Source organism: Mustelus asterias, chromosome 12, assembly GCF_964213995.1.
Source record: "Mustelus asterias chromosome 12, sMusAst1.hap1.1, whole genome shotgun sequence".
Classification (NCBI taxonomy): Eukaryota; Metazoa; Chordata; class Chondrichthyes; order Carcharhiniformes; family Triakidae; genus Mustelus; species Mustelus asterias.
In genome coordinates this window covers 15,470,386-15,493,055 of record NC_135812.1, presented here as the reverse complement: position 1 = coordinate 15,493,055, position 22,670 = coordinate 15,470,386, and the positions used below count along the sequence as shown (strand labels likewise).

Below are 22,670 nucleotides of genomic sequence, written 5' to 3'. Positions count from 1 at the left end.
TGTATAGGTGCCAAAGTATATGACTGCTTGAAAGTGCATCGTGAAGAGGAACGTCTAAAACGCAACATGCTCACAGATGTTCTCCAGTGTCTTCAGGACTCCAATGCCTGCCAGCAGTGGTTACACAAGCAAGCAGCAATGTGAGTTCTCTTGGACTGAAAGAGACCAGATCTTGTTAGCTCGTGTGATTAAAATTATTTATTTCATATTTGATCTTTTTTTCTTTTGACTGGGGAGTTGAGGATGATAATAGTGCAACCTAATGGATCCAATAAAGAGCATTTTGAGGGTGGTTACAAGGTTCTGACCTCATGTGCATCCATAATGTGACAGAAGAAACTCTGAGATGGTTTCTGTAGCATGGGATCCTCTTCGGTGCATGAAAATCTTAATAAGAAATGGGATGCAATCATCTACGGTATTTTCATTTTTTAAAAATAATTTACGGGATGTGGATGTCACTGGCTAAGCCAGTATTTATTGTCTCTTCCTAGTTGCCCTTTAGAAGGTGAGCTGCCTTCTTGAGCCACTGCAGTCTGAGGTGTAGATATGCCCACATTGATGTCAGGGAAGGAATTCCAGGATTTTGAACCAATTGCTGTGACAATATGTTTCCAAGCCAGGAGGGGAACTCCAAATGTTGATCTTCCCATGTATCTATTGCCCTTGCCCTTCTAGATGATAGTGGTTGTGGGTTGGGAAGGTGCTGCCTACGGAACGTTGGTGAGTTCCTGCATAACATATTGTAGATGGTGTACACGGCTGCTGCTGTTCGTTGGTGATGGAGGAATTGAATATTTATGGAAGGGGTAGCAATCAAGTGGGCTACTTTGTCCTGGCTGCGGTCAAGCTTCTTGAGAGTGTTGGAGTTACAGTCACCTCGGCAAGTGGATAGTATTCCATCACACTCTTGTGCCTTATAGATGGTGGGCAGGATTTGGGGAGTCAGGAAGGATTCCTAACCTTTGACTTGCTCTTGTAACCACAGTATTTATATGGCTTTGTCCAATTCAGTTTCTGGTCAATAGTGCCCCCCCCCCCCCCCCCCCCAAATTCAGTGATAGTAATGCCATTGAATGTCAAGGAGCAATGGTTAGATCCTCTCTTGTTGAAGGTGGTCATTGCTTGGCATTTGTGTGGCATGAATGTTACTTGCCACTTGTCAGCCCAAGCCTGGATATTTTCCAGATCTTGTTGCATTTGGATATAGACTGTTGTAGTATCTGAGTCATCTGGTGTTAGAGGATCATCGTATTAATCCCAATCCTTCTAGGCCAAATCCAACATCTGAATTGCAATTCACGAACTGGACAACTTCAAATTACTTTTTAAAAATGTATTATTATTTGTCAGCTGAAGACTGATGCCTGTGAATCAGACAATTCTTTCACCCACCATTTTGCATTTACTAATTATCACCAAATGCTTGAAGTTCCAGATCTGATCGCATCTCCAGTGAAAAAATGTACTTGTCATTGAATCTGGCACTACATAAATTTTCTGCACTTTCCAAGTCACTCAAGTTGCATCCTGTGCAGTTATACCCTGGAAAAAATCAGCCTTGGCACAGATGCTATGCTTTGAATGGAATTAGGCCAGGGCAACATATGGAACACAAATGTAACTTGTAAATGAAACACTCTTACCTAAACTAATAAACACAGAAAAAATGCATATCATGTTCTGATGTATGACATTTCTTTCCACTCTAATGTTTTTGACCTCCTTCCATCACCTTAGGACTCTATAACCGTCTAACATTCTAGCTGTGTTATATATTTATATTGAGTCTTAGTAGCTGCAGTAAGCATTACACATGCCTTCACCGGAAGTGGCATCACAGGTCACTAGCAGAGGAAATTGCCTGACTAAAGAAGCTCTATTAGTTTTAAAACCTCCGTGCTTCCTAATGTCAATACCACCATACGCAACACAAAAATTGGCTGAGGACTTGGAATGGCGCTTGCTAGCCACCTGGAAGAAAAAAACTTAAAACATTGGAAAAGACTTAGGAGGAAAGCTCATGCTCTGGATGTCACAGGCAAGATGGACATGAACAATGATCCTCTGCAGAGCAATTATAGAGCTAGAGGGGTTTAAAAAAGTGACCAACGCTTAGTTTGCTGCCTTATTTAAATGGGAAAAGCAAGCTAGCTGCTGAAAACCGTTGCAAAGTGTGCATATGGGGAACCTCCATGAGCAAAAAAAAGGAATTTCTGGTGCCGTGGGATCTTCCGATTTTTAAAAAAAATGAAGCAATGGGGCTCCTATGCTGAGTGTTCTGACTATTTTGCGCAAGCAAACAAAATAGCAGAAGATGTTAGGGTCCCACATTCCTGAGCGGGATGGGAAGGGGAAGGTTCAATCTCCTCAGAACTTTAATGCAACCGGAGAAGCCAAGCACTACAGCAGATGAACGAATTGTAGAGATTTTGCAAGCACACTCTTCGCCAAAGCCTTTGGTGATTGCAGAGTGCTTCAGATTCCACAAAAGGCGTTAAGAGGGGGAATCAATTGTACAATTTGTGGCTGTACTAAACGTCTTAGGGTGTTGAGTTTGGTTTTTTTTTAAAAAAGGGTTGACAAGGGGTCATGTGGACTCGAAAGTCATGTGGACTCGAAACATCGGCTCTTTCCTGTCCTTGCAGATGCTGCCAGACGTGCTCAGATTTTCCAGCATTTTCTCTTTTGGTTACTGAGAGTTTGGTGATGTGCTGAATGATACGATTCGGGACAGGTGGTCTGCGAAGTGAGGCAATATAGAAATGGTTGCTAACTGTGAGTGGCCTTATTCTGATAAAGGCCAGGGACAGAGCTGGCTGCAAAGGAAGCTTCGCAGCTGCGTTTGAATATTCGGATACACAAAACGTCAGCTGAATCAACACTGAAGTGTTTCAAAACTCATACATATCACCGGTGCAAAGCCAGGGCATTCCCCTGAGGAATGCTGCTGCAAGGATATAATATGCAGAAGCTTTGGGGAAAAAATGTCACAAAGCGTTCCTGCTGAAAGAAAAAGCAAGCTCCGAGTAAAAATAAGCCACAACAAACCAAAGCAGCATGTAAACAGAATAAAAGAAGTGTTCATACTATTTCAATGAGGTGAGAGAAATGAAGTGACTCGCAGTCTGAGGACACATCACCGAATGTGCTAGCTACTGCTGGTGCTATAGATAGACACTGGGTCACTCCACCGCTGGATGGATAATCAGAAAGCATGGAAATCAGCACTGAGGCAGTAGTCTTGCTGGTGTCAGAGACTGAATATAAGAAAAAACGCAGACATATTCTCTTGAAAGTTTTTCAAGAATAGTGTTGAAGTATACACAGGTGAAAGGATTATGCTGAAGAGCCACATTGAAGTAGCTCTGCAATTTAACAGCAAATTTGTCTTTACATGTAATAAAGAACAATTATCCAGCATTGATGGATCAAACTTGGTCAGAAAAGATTCCACTGAACTGGGCCCAAGTCAACCTGATGTCTAATGGAGAATCAGGCCTCAAAAATTCTAAATAAACACCCAGTTGTGTTTGATGGAGAACTGGTATGAAAGACATCTCATTTAAATTGAAGATTAAAGAAGGAAGCCAAGAAAAATGCTTGAAGGCAAGGTCGGTACCCTCTGCTATCAGGCTGACTGGGAACGACTTGCAAAGATGGGAGTCTTGGAACCTGTCAGCATTAGCGAATGGACTACACCAATAGAATCAGTCATCAAAAAGGATGGATCCGTGTGGATTTGCGGAGACTTCAAAGTCGCCCTTAACCCAGTATTATGTGTGGAATAAATACCTAATACTGCACGTTGATGACTTGTTTGCGGGGTTGGCAGGAGGCCAACATTTTAGCAAAATCAACCTGAACCGGGCTTACAGGTGAATGTAAGCTAAAAATCACAGGAACTTCTTACAATCATGACACAGGTTTGTTTCAGTATCGTAGATAACTAGTATCACATCTGCTTCGGCGTTGGTTCAAAGAGCAGTGGACCAGATCCTGAGTGAGTGGAGCAGAGTCAAGTGCTATCTGGATTACATCTTAGTCACTGAAAGAGAGGAAGAGGAATGTTTTCGGAATTTGAATGCCACGCTTCAGAGATTGGGAGACTATGGACTGAGTCTGTAAGCCCAAGTGTGAGTTCTTCCTAGTTGGAACATGTGATTGATGCCATGGGCCTTCCCAAATCTCTTTTGAAGGTCAGGGCTGTAACAGAATATTACCCAGTTGTGATCCGTCGTAGGATTGTTGATCTACTACGGAAGATTTGTTTCAAGTTTTGCAACGATTTTTAAACCATTGTATAACCTGTTGTGCCAAAACAAGTGGAAGTGGTCGGATCAGTGCAATAATTCTATTGTGGGAGCTAAAGAAACATTGCTCAAATCTAAAGTCCTTATACATTTTGATCCTACTCTACACCTACAGTTGATATGTGATGCATCTCCTTATGGTGTTGGAGCAGTGGTATTCCACATCACGCATTTGGGTGAAGAAAGACCCATTGTCTTTGCATCTCAAACATTGAGCAAAGCTGAAAGTAACTACGCAGAAATTGAAAGAAGAGCCTTGAGGATTATCTTTGGAGTAAAGATATTCCACCAATCACTGTATGGAAGAAAACTCACACTGTTGACAAACCATCATCCGTTAACGACAATGTTTGGACCCCCACACAGGAATTCTGTCACTTGCAGCAAGTAGAATGCAAAGATGGACAATGCTTTTGTCTGTACATACTTTTACCATCAAGTATCAACAATCAAGTGTCCATTGTAATGTAGACGGGTTTTTACGATTACCACTAGCAAGTAGTTCGTCAGACTACTTGAGCGAAAATTTCTTCTACTTTTAACAGGTAGATAGTACACTGTCACTTCAGGACAAGTGAAGAAGTACACTTGGAGCAATCCGATGATTCTCTCCAAAGTAATGGATATGGTATTACAGGGCAAGACCTCAACTAACATCTGAAGCCGTACTCCACTAGAAGATTGGAACTGTCTGTACAGTCAGGATATCTTATTTGGAGTTCAGAATGATCATTCTGCCACCATTGCGAAGACGAATGTTAGACAAGTTGCAAGTTTGTGGAATTGTGTGCATGAAAGAAATAGCAAGGTGTTATTTCTGGTGGCTTGGATTGGACACGGAAGTTGCAGAGAAAGCTGGAACATGTTCTTCAAGTGAAGGTATGAAACCTGCCGCCATTAGCTCTGCTGCATCCTTGGGAATGGCCAGAAGAGGCTTGCCGATAGGTGCACATCGATTTCACAGGACCTTTTGAAGGACATATGTCCATAGTAGTGGTCAATGCTTATTTAGAGTGGCCAGAGGTCGCCATAATGAAGTCAACATTCATCGGAAAAGACAGTCAAGAGGTGAGAAGTCTTCAGTGGATTTGGAGTCCCTGAGCAATTGGTAAGCAATAACGGACCTCGATTTGTCTCCCAAGAATTCAAAAGTTTCTTGAAAGAGAATGGTATTCAACATTGTATTGTCTGCGATATACTACCCTGCTACGAACAGAGTAGCAGAACATTTTGTTCAAACCATGAAACCATTGAAAACGGGGAACAAGGTTCTCTATTCAAGCATCTTAACCAATTCCTACTAGTGTATAGGAATATCGCTCATTCAACGACTAAAATCTCTCCTGCATTATAAATGATGAAGAGACAGCTACTTTTGGCATTCAACTTGTTGAAGCCTCTGAAAATAAAGAAATTTTCAACAGAAAAAACAAGGACAGAGACAACAGCAGGAAAACAAGCCAAAGCATTGTGTCTTCCACCTAGGACAAGGACTGTTGGCCAGGAATTATTCCACAGAAGACAAATGTGTTCCTGCCACGATCCTTGCACAGATTGGACCTGTCTCCTATACCATCTAAACCAGAGATGCTGTCATCTGGAGGAGGCATACAGATTAACTGTTGACGGAGAACAACCGATTTGCCGAAAATGGAACCTCCTGCTGAAAATCCAGGTTCAGGTGTACAAAGTCTTGACCTGAACCTTCCTGCAACCCTGACACTACTGATGGACACTGTTGAGAAGACAACACCTTGCCTTCAGACCAAGCACAGTCAACCTCTAGTCACAAAGTCGACACCAGTCAAAACCACTGATGACATTCATACAAAGTCAAAAACGCCAGAAGCAAAACGGCAACTGCCAGTAAGCACTGTGTATCAATGTATGTATGCCGTCACCAGGTCGCTAGCGCAGGAAACTGCCTGAGTGAAAAGAAGCAGCCATGTAGTGATCGCACCTTGTGAATGAAGCTGTTAGCTTTTAACCCTCCGTACTTCCTAATGTCAATACCACCATAAACAGCAAGTTGCATTGAACATGTATTTTGCGCAGCACTAGCAAGAAGGCTGTGACTATTTGAAGAATATACTTCAGCGCTGAGTTACGTATGTTAATTCAGAATCTGTGCCACAAATGTTACAAAGGAAGAGCGTTTCTCAGATCCTGTGGCGCAAATATCATGCAAACTATCTTGGTGGACACTGGGGGATGGAAATCTTAATAGTTCACAGATTAATAATTGAAAGTAAATCAAAATTTCCATTGTCACTGGCCAAGTTGTATCTGTTGTTCATGCACTACCCAACTCTCACTTGCATGTGTTTACTCAGCTTTACACAACAAGCTAGTGCTTTCTAAATTATGCTTACTACTGAGAGAATATCTTTCGCTCTTGATGGCAGGGAATAATCCAAACAAAAAGCATGGGTTTCTTCTGAACAGTCCTAATTAATTTTTCAATATATCACCAATATTAAAAAGACAGCTTCCTCATTTTCTAGCATTGTTTCCAAGTTTTAGAATGCACTAATCCTGTATTTCATTTTTACATTCCAGTGATTCAGGATTAAATCCAGTGGCACTCGTCATCCCTACAGCTGGTGAGTAGCTGCTGATCGTGGCTGAGGAAGTGCAAAAGACTCTCCTTAAATTGATCACATACTAGAGTCACAAACATATTTATGGCACAAAAGGAGGCCATCCAGGCCATCGAGTCTATGCTGGGACCTCAAAGAGCAACCCTGCCACTCCCACCACCCTGTCCAGTTCTGTAGCCCTGCAAGTTTATTTCCTTCTAATTTCCTTTTGAAATCATTGATTATTACCACATCCACCAACCTCATGGGCAGCGAGTCCCAGGTCATTACCACTTGCTGCATAAAAAGATCATCTTATTCCTCCTCTATCTCTTGCCCAAAAAGTCCTCGTACCATCAACTAGTGGAATGAGTTTTCCTTGTGCACCTTATTTAAGCCAGTCATAATCTATGAAATTTCCCCTCAATTGCCCCTATTCCTGGAGCCATTCTGTTAAATCTTCTCTGCACCCTCTCATGACCTTCACTTCTTTCCTAAAGTGTGGTGACCAGAACTGGATGCTTTACCCTCAATGAGGCCTCACCAGAGATTTATGTAGGTTTAGTATAATTTCCCTGCTTTTGCAGCTAAATGCTTCTATTTATGAAGGCCAAAATCCCTTATGCTTTGCTAACCAGTCTCTCAATATGTCCTACCATCTTCAAACAGGTCCCTGTCTTCCTCCACATTCTTTAGAATTATGCCATTAAGTCTGTATTGCCTCTCCCCATCCCTTTTGCCAAATTGCATCACTTCATCCTTCACCATATTAAATTCCATCTGCTATTTGTGTGCCCATTCTGTTAACTTGTGTGTCCTGTGCTAACAATCTGTATCATACTCAGTTTGGTATCATTGGCACATTATGGAACTTTACTCTGTATTCCAAGATTCAAGACATTTATATATAGCAAAATAAAAAGTGATTCTAGCACTGATCATTGGGGAACACCACTATCTACCACCCTCCGTTCCCAAAAACACCCATTTGCCATGACCCACTGCTTTCAGTCCTTAAGCCACAGACGCACAGTAGCAGCGGTGTGTACCATATACAGCATGCACTGCAGCAACTTGTCAAGACTCCTCTCCTTCGAGCACCTCCCAAACCTGTGACCTCCACCACCACCTGAAAGGACAAGGGTAGCAGGTGCATGGGAGCACCACCACCTGCAAGTTCCCCTCCAAGTCTCTCACCATTCTGACCTGGAACTGAATCTCCGTTCATTCATTGTTGCTGGGTCAGAATCTTGGAAATCCCTGCTAACAGCATTGTGGACGTATCTACACCATGTGGTCTTCAGTGTTTCAAGAAGGCAGCTGAGCACTACCATCTCAAGGGCAATTAGGAATGGACAATAAATACTGGTCTAATCAGCAATGCCCACATTCTGCAAATTAATTTTAGAAAGCCAAATTTTTATTCAATTGCATTACTCCATAAGTTTTGCTAACCAGCCTTTTCACTGCAGCTTTTGACCAGCCCATTAATGATTTTAATTTTTTGCAATGGAAGAGGTTAGGCCTTCAGAATGAGCTATTTCATTTTCCCCCCACTAGCTTGTACATAATTCCAATTGTACATTCGACTTGCACAGCATCAGGTAGAGATTACCTTGATCCAATGAATTTATTAGCACAGTTACGTCTCGTAGTTTTCCACATTCTGCACAAAATCAAACTGGCTCATTTTTAACTTAACGAGAAAATACTGAATAAGTACTAATTTATTTCATTCTAAAAGAGCAAATGCTGGAAAATCTCAGCAGGTCTGGCATCATCTGTGAGGAGAGAAAAGAGATGACGTTTCGAGTCCAGATGACCCTTTATCCAGCATTTTCTCTTTTGGTTTCAGATTCCAGCATCCCCAGTAATTTGCTTTTAATTTATTTCATTCATTCTACTTCTCATTTTTATGGATTTTGAATTTATTTGTAGTGGTTATTAGAAAATCATATTACTGTACCATCATGTGAATTGCATCCTGATGTCTTTCTGCACCCTCTGCTGAGATTTTTAATAAAATTGCAACTATAAAACAGTAACTTGTACATGGATGTGACTTGTAGTGTTGATTTTAACATACCTACTATAGAGATTGGAAAAGCCCAGGCAGCACTGTCATTCCAGGAAAAAGCAGATAATGATTTTGAAACACCACACTTTTAATTGTCTAGATCATTTTTCCCCCTATGTTCCCAGTGAAATCTTTCCATTTTGTGATGCAAGCTCATAGTAAATACAGCATCCTATGCTGAGTTTTTTTTTCCTGTTCAAACAAGTATTTGCTTTTGCTGTTTACTTTGCCTTAATTTAAATTGCAATGAACCTTTCTGCGATGAGACTATTTATTACCAGTGCGTACGTTGAATCTTCTTTTGGTAGGAACGGGTGAATCAGTTTATCAAAACTTCTTATAACAGCCAGCTTCATTGTGAATGCAAAACTAATGCAGAATATTGCAGATGCTGGAGTTCTGAAATAAACAGAAAATGCTGGAAATACCTCAATTTGTCAAGCAGCATCTGAGGAGAGAGGAACGGTTAACAACATCTCAGTCATTGAGAACCTAATGAAAGTGATAAATCAATCACAGCTTCCAGCTTCTTTTCAAAATCTTCATCCATTGACTCCATTTATTTTAAACTTACAAGGAAAAGTTCAGCAATCTCTCTATTTTAGTACGTAAATATGCTTGAAGGGAGTAAGTCAGAATTAGTGTTACAATGTAATACTCCTTCCTACTTTCAATCCAGAGTGTCTTCGAACCCAGCTTCCCAGTGGCAATGCTGGATTTCCCAGTGATGCATTTTGTTTTGACTAATATCTAACGTTAATATTTGAGTGACCTTCATTTACCGAATGTCTGACCAATTGCATTGGTTATCTAAACTATCGTTTTCCTGCACCATTCTTTCCCCACTGTTCTCCACAACTTTAATGTCAGGACATTTGCAATGCGTAGGTCAGTCATTTAGAGTAAGGGCAAGAAGGTTACATAGAACATAGAACATTACAGCGCAGAACAGGCCCTTCGGCCCACGATGTTGCACCGACCAGTTAAAAAAAAAACTGACCCTCCAACCTAAACCAATTTCTTTTCGTCCATGAACCTATCTACGGATCTCTTAAACGCCCCCAAACTAGGCGCATTTACAACTGATGCTGGCAGGGCATTCCAATCCCTCACCACCCTCTGGGTAAAGAACCTACCCCTGACATCGGTTCTATAACTACCCCCCCTCAATTTAAAGCCATGCCCCCTCGTGCTGGATTTCTCCATCAGAGGAAAAAGGCTATCACTATCCACCCTATCTAAACCTCTAATCATCTTATATGTTTCAATAAGATCCCCTCTTAGCCGCCGCCTTTCCAGCGAAAACAATCCCAAATCCCTCAGCCTCTCCTCATAGGATCTCCCCTCCATACCAGGCAACATCCTGGTAAACCTCCTCTGCACCCTCTCCAAAGCCTCCACATCCTTCCTGTAATGTGGGGACCAGAACTGCACACAGTACTCCAAGTGCGGCCGCACCAGAGTTGTGTACAGTTGCAACATAACGCTACGACTCCTAAATTCAATCCCCCTACCAATAAACGCCAAGACACCATATGCCTTCTTAACAACCTTATCTACTTGATTCCCAACTTTCAGGGATCTATGCACACATACACATTACAAGTGTTGGGATCCTGTCATTACAGGATCCCACTCGGCACTTGCTTAATTTCCCCACCACATCCCATTCTGAGTTCACCTCTCACAGGAATACCCTGCTTATTAACAAATTCCTGATCTAATCCCAATTACCATGGTTTTAAATTTACTTGGATATCTTTGAGGACAGAGGAGGTTAAGTTTAAGGAATGTTTTGTTGAGTCCACCAATATTGCACAAGGCTTGGTTCTTAATGTTCTGTTACAACATTGCAGTAATGAATTTAAAGTAATTCATTGTCTATGAAGCACTTTGAAACATTTGCGATAGTGATTTTTTTTAAGTAATAGGGACATGTTCACAACGCACAGCAATTCCACAATGCCTTTGCAGCAGGTGAGGTTTTGCAGCAGAACTACAAAATGGTCATTTGGTTGCACTGATATTTGATGATTTTGTTTTCCTTTTTCATTATGGATGGAGCAGGTCGAAGAAACGCACCCCCACTGAATCTCACGGGCCTTCCCGGAACAGAAAAGCTAAACGATAAGGAAAAAGAGGTATATTTGATTGTCTCTAAACAGCTGACTTTTTTGCGCTTCTCAAATCCTGATTATAGGTTCATTGTTTCATTTCATTTATTATTGTCACATGTATTGACATAGTGAAATGTATTGTTTCTTGCATGCTATACAGACAGAGCATACTGTTCATAGAGAAGGAAACAAGTGAATGCAGAATGTAGCGTTACAGTTATAGCTAGGGCGTAGAGAAAGATCAACTAATTCATAGGTCAGAGAGGGAAAGTTAGTTGGTCAAATTAGGCCTCAGTCATTTCTGATTTCCACTGACTCCCTCTCGTTCCAATCAAAATATTGCTAGTTAACCTTCCATTTTGCAATATCCTTTCCATGGTTTTGGTAGCAGCAAAAGCAAGCCTCAACAACATTCATAAACCAGAAATGCTGGCAATACAACAGTTAAAAGATAGATGGATATGATGTTTCATCATAATAGCGTGGAATGACCTTCAGGACATGTATGCAGAACTTTGAATTTACTATCAATATTTTTGAATGACATTCTTTGTGGATTCTTTCTACCCACCGATCTCGTAGCTGTGCCAGATGGTACGATTGGTCCCCGGAGCATATTTGGAATACAAGTCGGCTTTGATGAACGAGAGCAGCAGGTTAGGTGGCCTAAAGCTAGCCCAGGCAAGGACTCTCATTAAAATAGATGTGAACAAAACAAGGAAGATCTATGATTTCCTGATACAAGAAGGATATATTACTAAAGCTTAAATGGGCAACCCAAAGCTGACATTTTGGAGTGCCATCACTAAGCAACCTTGGAAAAGAACAGACCGTCACCTGGCAACCTCCAATTTTGTCAGTGATGTACAGATTGAAAAAAATAAATCATGTATTTTTATTTATTCTCTTTTTGTAAAAGATTGGAATTGTTCATTGTCTGATTTTTGTGACTTTAGTGTGAATTCAGTTTAATAAAACATGCTTTGGGTAATTGTTTTATGTAAAGATGTATATTTAAACTTTTTTACTATAAAATCTGATTAAATGCTCTCAAGTGTTTACAACTTTTTGCAATTCAATTCTTTTATTGATGAAGTTGTCTCACAAATACAACTCGGGGTAAAATAAATTTGATATAAAATAAATCCACTGAGCATTAACCAGTGACTGTAAATGAATTTACAAAATGGAAATAGAGGTTTAACAATTTGAAGACGCTGATTAGTGTGTACACCTCAGACCAAAGTTTATATTTAACAAGAAAATGAAGTTACAAGTTGGTCAGTACTGTGTTTGGATAATTGAATTTGGTGCCACACACGAGCCAGGCTTTGCTTTGATTGCAGGGGCTATTTGGCACATTGGTTTGGGACATTTGGTCTCTCCCCAACATTGTCGTAAAGACCAGGCAAATGTGAAGATCTGAGGGTGCAAAATTAAACAAATGATCTTAATACTTAGGTTGAGTTTTTACTACTTATGCACTGCAAACCAATGATTAATAAGTACATAACCTGACTGAGGAAATCTAATGTAGTTAGTTATTAATCCCCAATTCTGTGGAAACAGACTCCGAAATTGTTCATTTGACCATGAATGCCAGTTTCCCACCTACACTCTTCTCCTCAAACATCCTTCCTTTGCCTCCCCATCCTAACCCAATCTGCGATGATGTGTAGAAGCTTTAGAAATCTTCAGTGTCATGTACTACAGAACAGCCTTGCTTCAATTTGTTTTTCACTTTCCAGCATATCAATGTCTGCTACCCTACCTATCCCTTTTATGTTGGATGCACTGATTAAAAAGACATGTTACCATAACCCCAGCAAGGAACCCTGTGCAACATGAACCCAATATGGCACAAGGAAAATCAGAAATTTTTTTTGTAAACACAATGTAACCTGGACAAAGGAGAGTTTCTTCCCCTCCCCTACCCCAGTAGATATTTGGAATAGACACCTGAGCAAAGAAGCAGTTAATCTGGGATTCCGTTGGCAACTTTAAAAGCACCAATATCTTGAAAGAAGGATTGAAACTTTGAAAGGGACTAGTACTAATGCTTTTGTTTTATTCTGGATAAGATAGGATGTGGTTCCAAGATTTAAGGCATTAATTTAGAGGTAGGAGGGAGCTCAATAATTGTTGTGAGCATATGGACTGAATGGGACCTGCTTGATTAATTGAGTGACCTTTCTGCTCTTCCAGCCGGCTCTAAATGGATGCAAGGCCGATCGAATGGGTATTCCACCAATAGGATAAGAACCTCTCTCACCGCTTGACTCCATTAATTCTGGAGAACTTTCCATACATTGTGAAATCTCCTAATGATTGCACAGCTGACTCACCTGTTTTTACATTGAACAATATGTGTTGCTGCAATATATCATGCAGCTTACTCTGAAGCATATTAAAGGTTCATGATCAACGCCCAGTTGCTTTTTCAGAAGTCTTCAATGTTTTCCAAAGCTTTGTCAAATCTTCCCTCAGTTTATATATAGCCATGCACAAATTAAGCAACGTCTTACCCTTTTATCTAGCCCTTTTAATCTGCACAAATAATTTTCTTACAGCTTTGTCTGCAGGGACAGAATAAGGGCGAGCAATTGTTAGCTAGAAACTTGTACATTTTCTATTTCCATTTATTCTATCACATTGAGGTCCATGTGAGAAATCACTGCAAGTTACAGCTGATAGGAAGCAAACCCAATGGGAGAGTGAGTTGACAGCATCGACACATGAAAGAAAATGCAATAGTCCGAACGTACAAATCTTGCCAGTAGGAAGGAAAGCAGTTGGCTTCTTCAAATTATTTTTTGCCACAGGTAACTCCCATACAAACAGCAAACAAGTGAATTTAGAGGGGCCATCCAGGGAAATTCTGCAAAAGTCTTTGTTCTGAAAAAGTCTCTCTATGTGCTGATTAAGCCCCCTCTTTTGTCTCGAGCCTTTCAGAGAGAAAGCTGAAGGGTGTTATGGGGCTAATGTTGAGGCACTGACGGTCATGTGCTGGTGCATGCTGAGAATGACTTGATGGAAGGAACATACAGTAGACATCTTAAATCTCTGGAAGAATGTCAACAGCAATGCTGCAAATCCAATGCTCCATTATCAATGTCCTCTCTCAGGCCGAAAGCCCCTGTATGAAGACACTGGTTATGGTTAATCAGCTACATTGGGCAGGATACATCATCCGCGTACATGATCCAAGACTTCCAAAACAAACTCCACCTGAACGCCGAACTGGCAAGTGGTTACCAGGAAGGCAGAGGAAATGTTTCTGGGATGCACTCAAAGCTGTCCTGAAAAATGCAAATCCCCACCGAAATGTGGGAATGGCTTGCTCCAACCGCTCAAGTTTGAGAAGAAGCATCAATAAAGGTACCATCCATTTTGAACATCTCCAACAGGCTTGGCAGGAAACCAAGCACAAGCAGAGGGTACCAAAATCCAAGCGTCCCACCCAGATGCTTAATCCAAAAAACTTTTTAAAATTTATTAGTGTCACAAGTAGGCTTACATTAACACTGCAATGAAGTTACTGTGAAAATCCCCTCATCGCCACAGTCCGCGCTTCCGTACACCAAGGGAGAATTCAGCATAGGCAATGCACCTAACAAGCACGTCTTTCGGACTGTGGGAGGAAACTGGAACACCCGGAGGAAACCCACGCAGACACGGGAAGAACGTGCAAACTCCACACAAACTGACCCAAGCTGGGAATTGAACCCGGGCCCCTGGCACTGTGAGGCAGCAATGCTAACCACGTGCCGCCCCTTGTGGTGGAGTGTGCGGAGTCATCCTGGGGGACTGCCTAAGAAGAAGATGCATAATGGAGGAATGCAACCACATTGCTGCATTTTTGTACCCACATTGCAGATTGTGAACAAGCGTGTGTCCCCTAAAGAACTTTAAACTGCAAGGTGGAAACTAAACATGCTTTCAATTAAGAGAAAAATTATATATATAGGATACGCTGATATCTTTTCACAAAATTTAGTTTGTCTCTGTAAGAATGTGTTCTGCTCTTCTCATTGTGTTTGGACTGTTGAATAATTTCCAAACATTTAATCAGTTTGCAGAGGGTTCTTTTGTGAATGCAATGAATTGTTCTAATCTGGATGCATTGTTAATCCCCCTGGTACACACACACAAACTGCACACAGGTTTTGCAAAACCTTGATGACATTGGACGACCAGGTCCATTGAGGAAGTATTTTCAATGGCAGGGTGCTGTCCACAATTAAGCTTCAGAATAATCAATAAATGGAATTCATACATTTTCAAATGAAAAAAAAATTGATCTGAAGGTCTCACGAATCAGATTTTGAAAAGATTGACAGTCGAGTAATAGACGAGTTTTAAAAGCAGTAGAATTCATAGAATCCCTACAGTGCAGAAAGAGGCCATTTGGCTCATCAAATCTGCGCCGTCTCTCCGACAGCATCATACCCAGGCCCTACCCCTGTAACCCCATGTATTTATCCTGCTAACACCCCTAACCTACACATCCTGGGACAACTTAGCACGGCCAATCAACCTAACCCACACATCTTTGAACCGTGGGCGGAAACCAGAGCACCCGAAGGAAGCCCACACTAGATACGGGGAGAACGTGCAAACTCCACGCAGTCACCCAAGGCCGGAATTGAACCTGGGTCCCTAGAGCTGTGAGGCAGCAGTGCTAACCACTGAGCCACCGTGCCACCCAGGTAATTGCAGACAGTACAGTTTTTATGGACACATCCTTGACCAATATATTTGTTTTCTATTTGTACATTTTAGTCAACGGTGAGGAAGGTTTAAATTCTACAAAGCTCAATGTGAACCAGCAAATAGCTCAGCCCTATTATGAAGCATCCAAGAGGGCTGTACTCAACATCCGTGGGAAACATTATTTGCTCCATTTCCAAAGTAAGAATCAAAGTGGAGATGTAATTATGGAAGCCAACACTTGGTTCAAATCAAAGTACGACAGGTTTCAAAAGCAATCTAATGCAGATGTTGGAAATCTGAAATAAAAACAGAAAACGCTGGAAATTCAGAGCATCTGTGGAGAGAGGAGCAGAGTTTACTTTTCAGGTCAATGGTCCACCGTTTGTCCCAACCTGAAGTTTGTTTCTTTTTCCACAGATGCTGCCTGACCCGCTGCAAGTTATTTCGTAACGATGTTTGAAATAATGTGAGATGCCATTCACAAATGTGCAGCCAGTTCATCCACCATGTTGCAAACTTTATCAGCTGAGCACAAGGATGTGAGAGAATTCGTCCAAATCTCTAAGGGAAAACATTGCCACTTATTGAATCATAGAATCACACACTGCGGAAGAGGCCCTTCAGCCCATCGAGTCTGCACTGACACGCAAGAAACACCTGACCTCCCACCTAATCCCATTTACCAGCAGTTGGCTCATTCCCTTGAATGTTATGATGTGCCAAGTGCTCATCCAGGTACTTTCAAAATGATGTGAGGCAACCCGCCTCTACCACTCTCCCAGGTAGCACATTCCAGACCATCACCACCCTCTGGATAAAAAAGCTTTTCCTCACATCCCCCCTAAACCTCCTGCCTTGAACCTATGACCCCCCCCCACCGCCATGGCTGACTTTTCAACTAAAGGGAACCGCTGTTCCTTATCCATTCTGTCCATGCCCCTCATAATCTTGTACCCCTTGATCTGGTCACCCCTCTTCTCTGCTCCAGCGAAAACCACCCAAGCCTATCCAACTTTTCTTCAGAGCGTAAATGTTCCATCCCAAGCAACATCCTGGTGAATCTCCTCTGTAGCCCCTCCAGAGTAATCACATCCTTCCAATAATGTGGCGACCAGAACTGCACACAGTACACTAACTGTTCCCACATCGAAGTTATATACAACATGACTTCCCTTCTATTGTAATCTATGCCTCGATTGATAAAGGCAAGTGTCCCATATGCCTTTTTCACCACCCTACTAACATGCTCTTCCACCTTCAGAGATCTGTGGACAAACACCAAGGTCCACAGAACTACCTAGTATCCTGCCAACCATTGAATACTTTCTTGTCAAATTACTCCTAAAGCGTATCACCTGACACATTTCTGGGTTAAATTCCATCTGCCACTTATCTGCCCATTTGACCATTTCATCTGTATCTCCTTGTAGCCTCACTGTTAACCACCAGGCCAATCTTTGTGTCATCTGCAAAACTATTTGCCAAATCTTTCAAGATATTGCATTTTGAGAGATAAGAAGCACAATGAAAGAAACACAAAAGACAAAGCCTGAAGGTTCTAGCAATGTGTTTACAATGCAGTGATGTGGAGATGCCAACGTTGGACTGGGGTAAGCACAGTAAGAAGTCTCACAACACCAGGTTAAAGTCCAACAGGTTTATTTGGTAGCAAAAGCCACTAGCTTTCAGAGCGCTGCTCCTTCATCGGGTGAGTGGGAGTTCTGTTCACAATTTGCCCTGTTTGTGAACAGAACTCCCACTCACCTGATGAAGGAGCAGCGCTCTGAAAGCTCGTGGCTTGTGCTACCAAATAGACCTGTTGGACTTTAACCTGGTGTTGTGAGACTTCTTACTGTGTTTACAATGCAGTGTCAGAGCAAGGCTGTCCCTGTGGAGCCAGATGATAACTCAGTAGACAGCGTAAAGAGCAAGCCCCCCATCCCCCCAAAGGATAAATCTGCAGTAGCCAGCCTGTGAACTCAGGTAGGAAACCTAATGCCATAGCTGCCAGACCCAGGACGTCTGTGAGACAGGAAGGGACTATTGACTATCATATAGGAAGCAATATTCTCAGAGTCAAAAGAGGAAAGCAAGCAGCTGCAAACTATGGTTGACGTCATGTGTGCCAATGCTAGTGCCAGTAGTGGCAGCACTAGTTGGAGTACAAGAGGTGCAAACTGGTCACACCAGGCAAGAATTCACCACGCTCACGTAGATTGGTGTGAAGACATGGCTGAATATGAACAATACTCTGACTCAATGCCCTCGGATGTCTGTGCTGAGCAGGAACATGGGGGCACTAATTATGAGTATGATTGTGCCAGGACCCTCAATTGGAGCAATCTCTGGAACCAGATCCAGATTCTGCACAACCCGATACTGACAGATCTGGATCAAGTGCTCCCATGGCCAAGGATGGACCACCCACGGGAAACCGTTTGGTTGTTGGTGGCAAAACTATGAATCAGCATCAGAAACTATCAATTGGTTTTGCATCGAGATTTACACTCTTTCCCTGAGGAAAGGAATTCACTGACTGAGGAAGGAGTGGGGAAAGTGAATTTTCTCCAACTAGCTCCCTTGAGGAGATGTTTATGTCGGAAATATGCCAAAAGTTCCTTAAGTCAGATAACTGCAATTCGATCATCCCAGTGGAATTGGGAAATAACTCGATTCACAGTTAGAAGATTAATCTTCAGAGGCGCCAAAGGTCTTTTGTAGAGGGGAGCACTGCATTCTTGGAATCCACAAATGCTCTTGGTGTAACTCAACAGGGTGCTATTGCTCTGATAGCCAATGCCAGATGCCAGCCACATCAGTTCAGGAAATGCAGAAAAAAGCCTGATCTTAAATTGAGACACACATCTTTGCAAACTGAGTGTACAGACGACAGAGCAGCCGTTCGGAAACTATCTCCGTTAGATGGTGAAAGGAATGGACGAGGAACAAATGACAGCACATATAATGAGAAGCCGCACTCAGTTCAGGGCATGCTACAACCTTCACCGCAGTCCGATGGCAGCCAGCGCACATGAGCCTTTTCCATATCAGTAATATCAGGACACATCCAGGGGGAAAGTACCTCTGTCTTTATGATGGGGTCAAGCACCATTTCAAACTCCCCACAGCATCTGCAGTACAGGTATGATCAGGGCAAAGACTCCCAAAGCCACAAGCGCGGGAAGCAATCCACCCCCTATCAACCGTCAGGAAGGCACTAGCTGGATTAACTTTAGGAAAACGGAGAGGTCGTTTCATCCTTTGGGGAGAGTCTAGGACCAGAGGGCATAATCTCAGAGTAAAGGATCACCCATTTAAGACAGAGATGAGGAGGAATTTCTTCTCTCAGAGGGTAGTTGACCTGTATATATAAGGACGCCACGGTAGCACAGTGGTTAGCACTACTGCCTCACAGCGCCAGGGACCCGGGTTCGAGTCCCGGCTTGGGTCACTGTCTGTGCGGAGTCTGCATGTTGTCTGCGTGGGTTTCCTCTAGGTGCTCCATTTTCCTCCCACAGTCTGAAAGGTGTGCTGGTTAGGGTGCATTGACTTGAACAGGCGCTGGACTGTGGTGACTAGGGGAATTTCACAGTAACCTCATTGCAGTGTTGATGCAAGCCTTATTTGGGACACTAATAAATAAACTTTAACTTTAGCTTTAGTGAATCTGTGGAATTCTTTACCGGGAGGGCTGTAGAGGCTGCATCGTTAAGCATGTTCAAGGCTAAAATGGACAGATTTTTAATCAGTAAGGGAATGAAGGGTGATGGGGATAAGGTGGGAAAGTGGAGTTGAGGATTATCATACATCAGATCCGTTGCAATCTCATTAAATGGCAGAGCAGACTCAATGGGCTGCATGGCCTCCTTCTACATCTGTGGTCTTACTCAATTGGGCAGCCATCAAAATGCTTGGGAAGCAATAACATCAGATCAAAGCATTGTGAGCATTGTATCTCGATATGAACTGGAACTTTAATGCCCCAGCCAGGCAGGTTTTTATACTTCAACCAGACAAACTGAACTGTGAAGAAATTAAAGCTATTGATGAGGACATCTTTAGACATCAAACAAAAGTGTGATTGAAAAGACTATGCCCGAACATGAAGACTGTGTCTCAAAGATTGTTGTTGATAGAAAAAAGTTGGTGGACATCGCATGATTCCAGATCTGTCAAATCTGAACAAACATAGTAGAACCATAGAATCATAGAACCCCTACAGTGCAGAAAGAGGCCATTTGGCCCATCGAGTCTGCACTGACTCTCCGAAAGAGCATCCCACCCAGGCCTTCCCCTCCACCCAATCCCCGTAACCTCCCGCATTTACCATGGCTAATCCAGCTAACGTACACATCTTTGGACACTAAGAGGCAATCTATCATGGCCAATCCACCTAACCTGCACATCTTTGGACTGTGGGAGGAAACTGGTGCACCTAGAGGAAACCCATGCAGACACGGGGAGAATGTGCAGACTCCACAAAGATAGTCACCAAAGTTCAGAATCGAACCCGAGTCCCTGGCGCTGTGAGGCAGCAGAGGGGCGGCACAGTGGCGCAGTGGTTAGCACTGCTGCCTCACAGTGCCAGGGACCCAGCTTTGATTCCCAGCTTGGGTCACTGTGCGGAATTTGCACGTTCTCCCCGTGTCTGCATGAGTTTCCTCTGGGTGCTCCGGTTTCCTCCCACAGTCCGAAAGATGTGCTGGTTAGGTGCATTGGCAATGCTAAATTCTCCCTTAGTGTACCGGAACAGGTGCCAGAGTGTGGCGACTGGGGGATTTTCACAGTAACTTCATTACAGTGTTAATATAAGTCTATTTGTGACACTAATAAATAAACTTAAACTTAACCACTGTGCCACCATGCCGCCCCATTGCCACATCAATAAATATAAGATCCAGTCAATCTGTGGTTTTTGTCACATTTTTAATGCGATACATTAATTGTTATAAATTGAAGAAACAGCGGCAATGCCCAACACTGTGCTTCACCTTTTTTTTGGAACTCCAAGTACATGTAGAAAATAAAACGTACTCCCTCAGACATTTTTCCTCTTCTGAGGATCAAGTTGGTTCCAATTCAAATCTCAAAGAACAGTCAAGTCTTTCATTCTGAAGCAACAAAGATGGCCAAATTCCAGAACGTCGTATACAACCAACGAGGAATAGATGTCCGTTCCCTGATCGACTTTCCTATTGACTGTGTATAATGATTAATGATACATAGGACTGTGTCTCCAGTATTAATGATCTGCAGTAGAACATCATAGTAATTTGTTGTCGTGACCACAGAAGTAAAGGCTTATTTAAAAGGGTTGCAGGTTACTTTAAGAGCTGATCACGCGATTTGACAGTGATGTCATTAGGGTGCTGGCAGAGGCTGCGGTTTTACTTTCAGTTTTGTATTCTGTGCAGAGCAGAGAGCATCTCTTCCAAGAAAACATGCTGAGCGCTAGTTTGAATCAACGCGTGCAAACCAAGCCTTTTCTTTCTGTGTAAAACCCACAACCCCGAACATAGTTAGGACATTGCGCATATAAAACACCACCAGTTTAAAATGTACACTTTAGATATTGCTGTATAATTCCTCATCGGGAGCTCTTTTATGCCCTCAAAGACATGGTACCAATTGCAGAACTGTGTTCAGTTCTGGTCACTCTATTATAGAAAGGATATTATTAAACTAGAAAGAGTGCAGAAAAGAATTGCTAGGATGCTACTGGGACTTGATGGTTTGAGTTACAAGGAGAGGCTGCTCAGACTGGGACTTTTTTCTCTGGAGTGTAAGAGGCTTAGTGGTGATCTTATAGAGGTCTATAAAATAATGAGGAGGCATAGACCAGCTAGATAGTCAATATCTTTTCCCAAAGGTAGGGGGGCCTAAAACTAGAGGGCATAGGTTTAAGGTGAGAGGGGAGAGATACAAAAGAGTCCAGAGGGGCAATTTTTTCACACAGAGGGTGGTGAGTGTCTGGAACAAGCTGCCAGAGGTAGTAGTAGAGACGGGTACAATTTTGTCTTTTAAAAAGCGTTTAGACAGTTACATGGGTAAGATGGGTATAGATGGATATGGGCAATTGGAACTAGCTTAGGGGTTAAAAAAAGGGGCGGCATGGACAAGTTGGGCCGAAGGGCCTGTTTCCATGCTGTAAACCTCTATGACTCAATAACACAGGCAATACCTGAAATTTAGATGGAAAGGGACACAACAGCAGTTTATAGAATTAACAAAATGGCCTGAGCTCAGGGGCTGTACATTTTCACAAAGCTGTAGAAACCATTTGCAATAATGAGAAGCGTAGGTCATACTGTTTTGGCCCTATATAGATGACACCTTACTTGATCCAAAAATAGGGTGCCATGGATACAGTCAGAGAATCTGCCCTAATACTCCCTGATGTTGGTTTAGTCATTGTGCCACACACATGCTTCCTGGATTCAGTGCATGTTAGGATTCATGCTGAACTCCTCCACAAAGCAAGCCAGTCCTCACTGGAGCAAAAATCAGAGAAAATATGTTGTCTCCGCAAATGTTGGCTTGGCTTCACATTCTCCATCAATACAATGTGTTTCCTCTGTGATTGGCTGGGCTCTTGCTGGTGTACAATATGAACCATTGCACTACAGGGAGTTTGAAAAGGGAAAGGCACGGGCTTTGAAAGAGAACAAAGGGCATCATGACAGAAAAATTATTCTTCCTCCTGCAGCTGGTGATGAGCTAACTCGGTGGTTTGACAATGTGTCAACCGCCGTTAATAACACTGATGAGGCAACACCAACAATACACATCACAAGTGCTGCCTCAGGATTAGGATGCGCTGCATCTAAATGGCAGCAACGCATATTGGAGGAAGGTGGAATCACCTGGTAAC

At 42.4% G+C, this 22,670-nt stretch overlaps 1 protein-coding gene across 3 annotated transcripts in view; it reads left to right on the top strand.

Annotated features, from left to right (window-relative positions):
- The window catches only part of tada2a (transcriptional adaptor 2A), a 38,108-nt gene extending 24,593 nt beyond the window's left edge, over positions 1 to 13,515 (top strand). The window contains exons 12-15 of one of the 3 annotated variants that reach the window (XM_078224833.1): positions 8 to 140; positions 6,873 to 6,916; positions 11,037 to 11,110; positions 11,669 to 13,515. In XM_078224833.1, the coding sequence (XP_078080959.1) occupies positions 8 to 140; positions 6,873 to 6,916; positions 11,037 to 11,110; positions 11,669 to 11,854 (437 nt within the window). In that variant the 3' untranslated portion in view covers positions 11,855 to 13,515. Of the gene's footprint in view, positions 1 to 7; positions 141 to 6,872; positions 6,917 to 11,027; positions 11,111 to 11,668 lie in introns of all 3 variants that reach the window. The other 2 variants (XM_078224832.1, XM_078224834.1) reach the window with 2 other exon arrangements.
- The last annotated feature ends 9,155 nt before the right edge of the window (positions 13,516 to 22,670 follow it).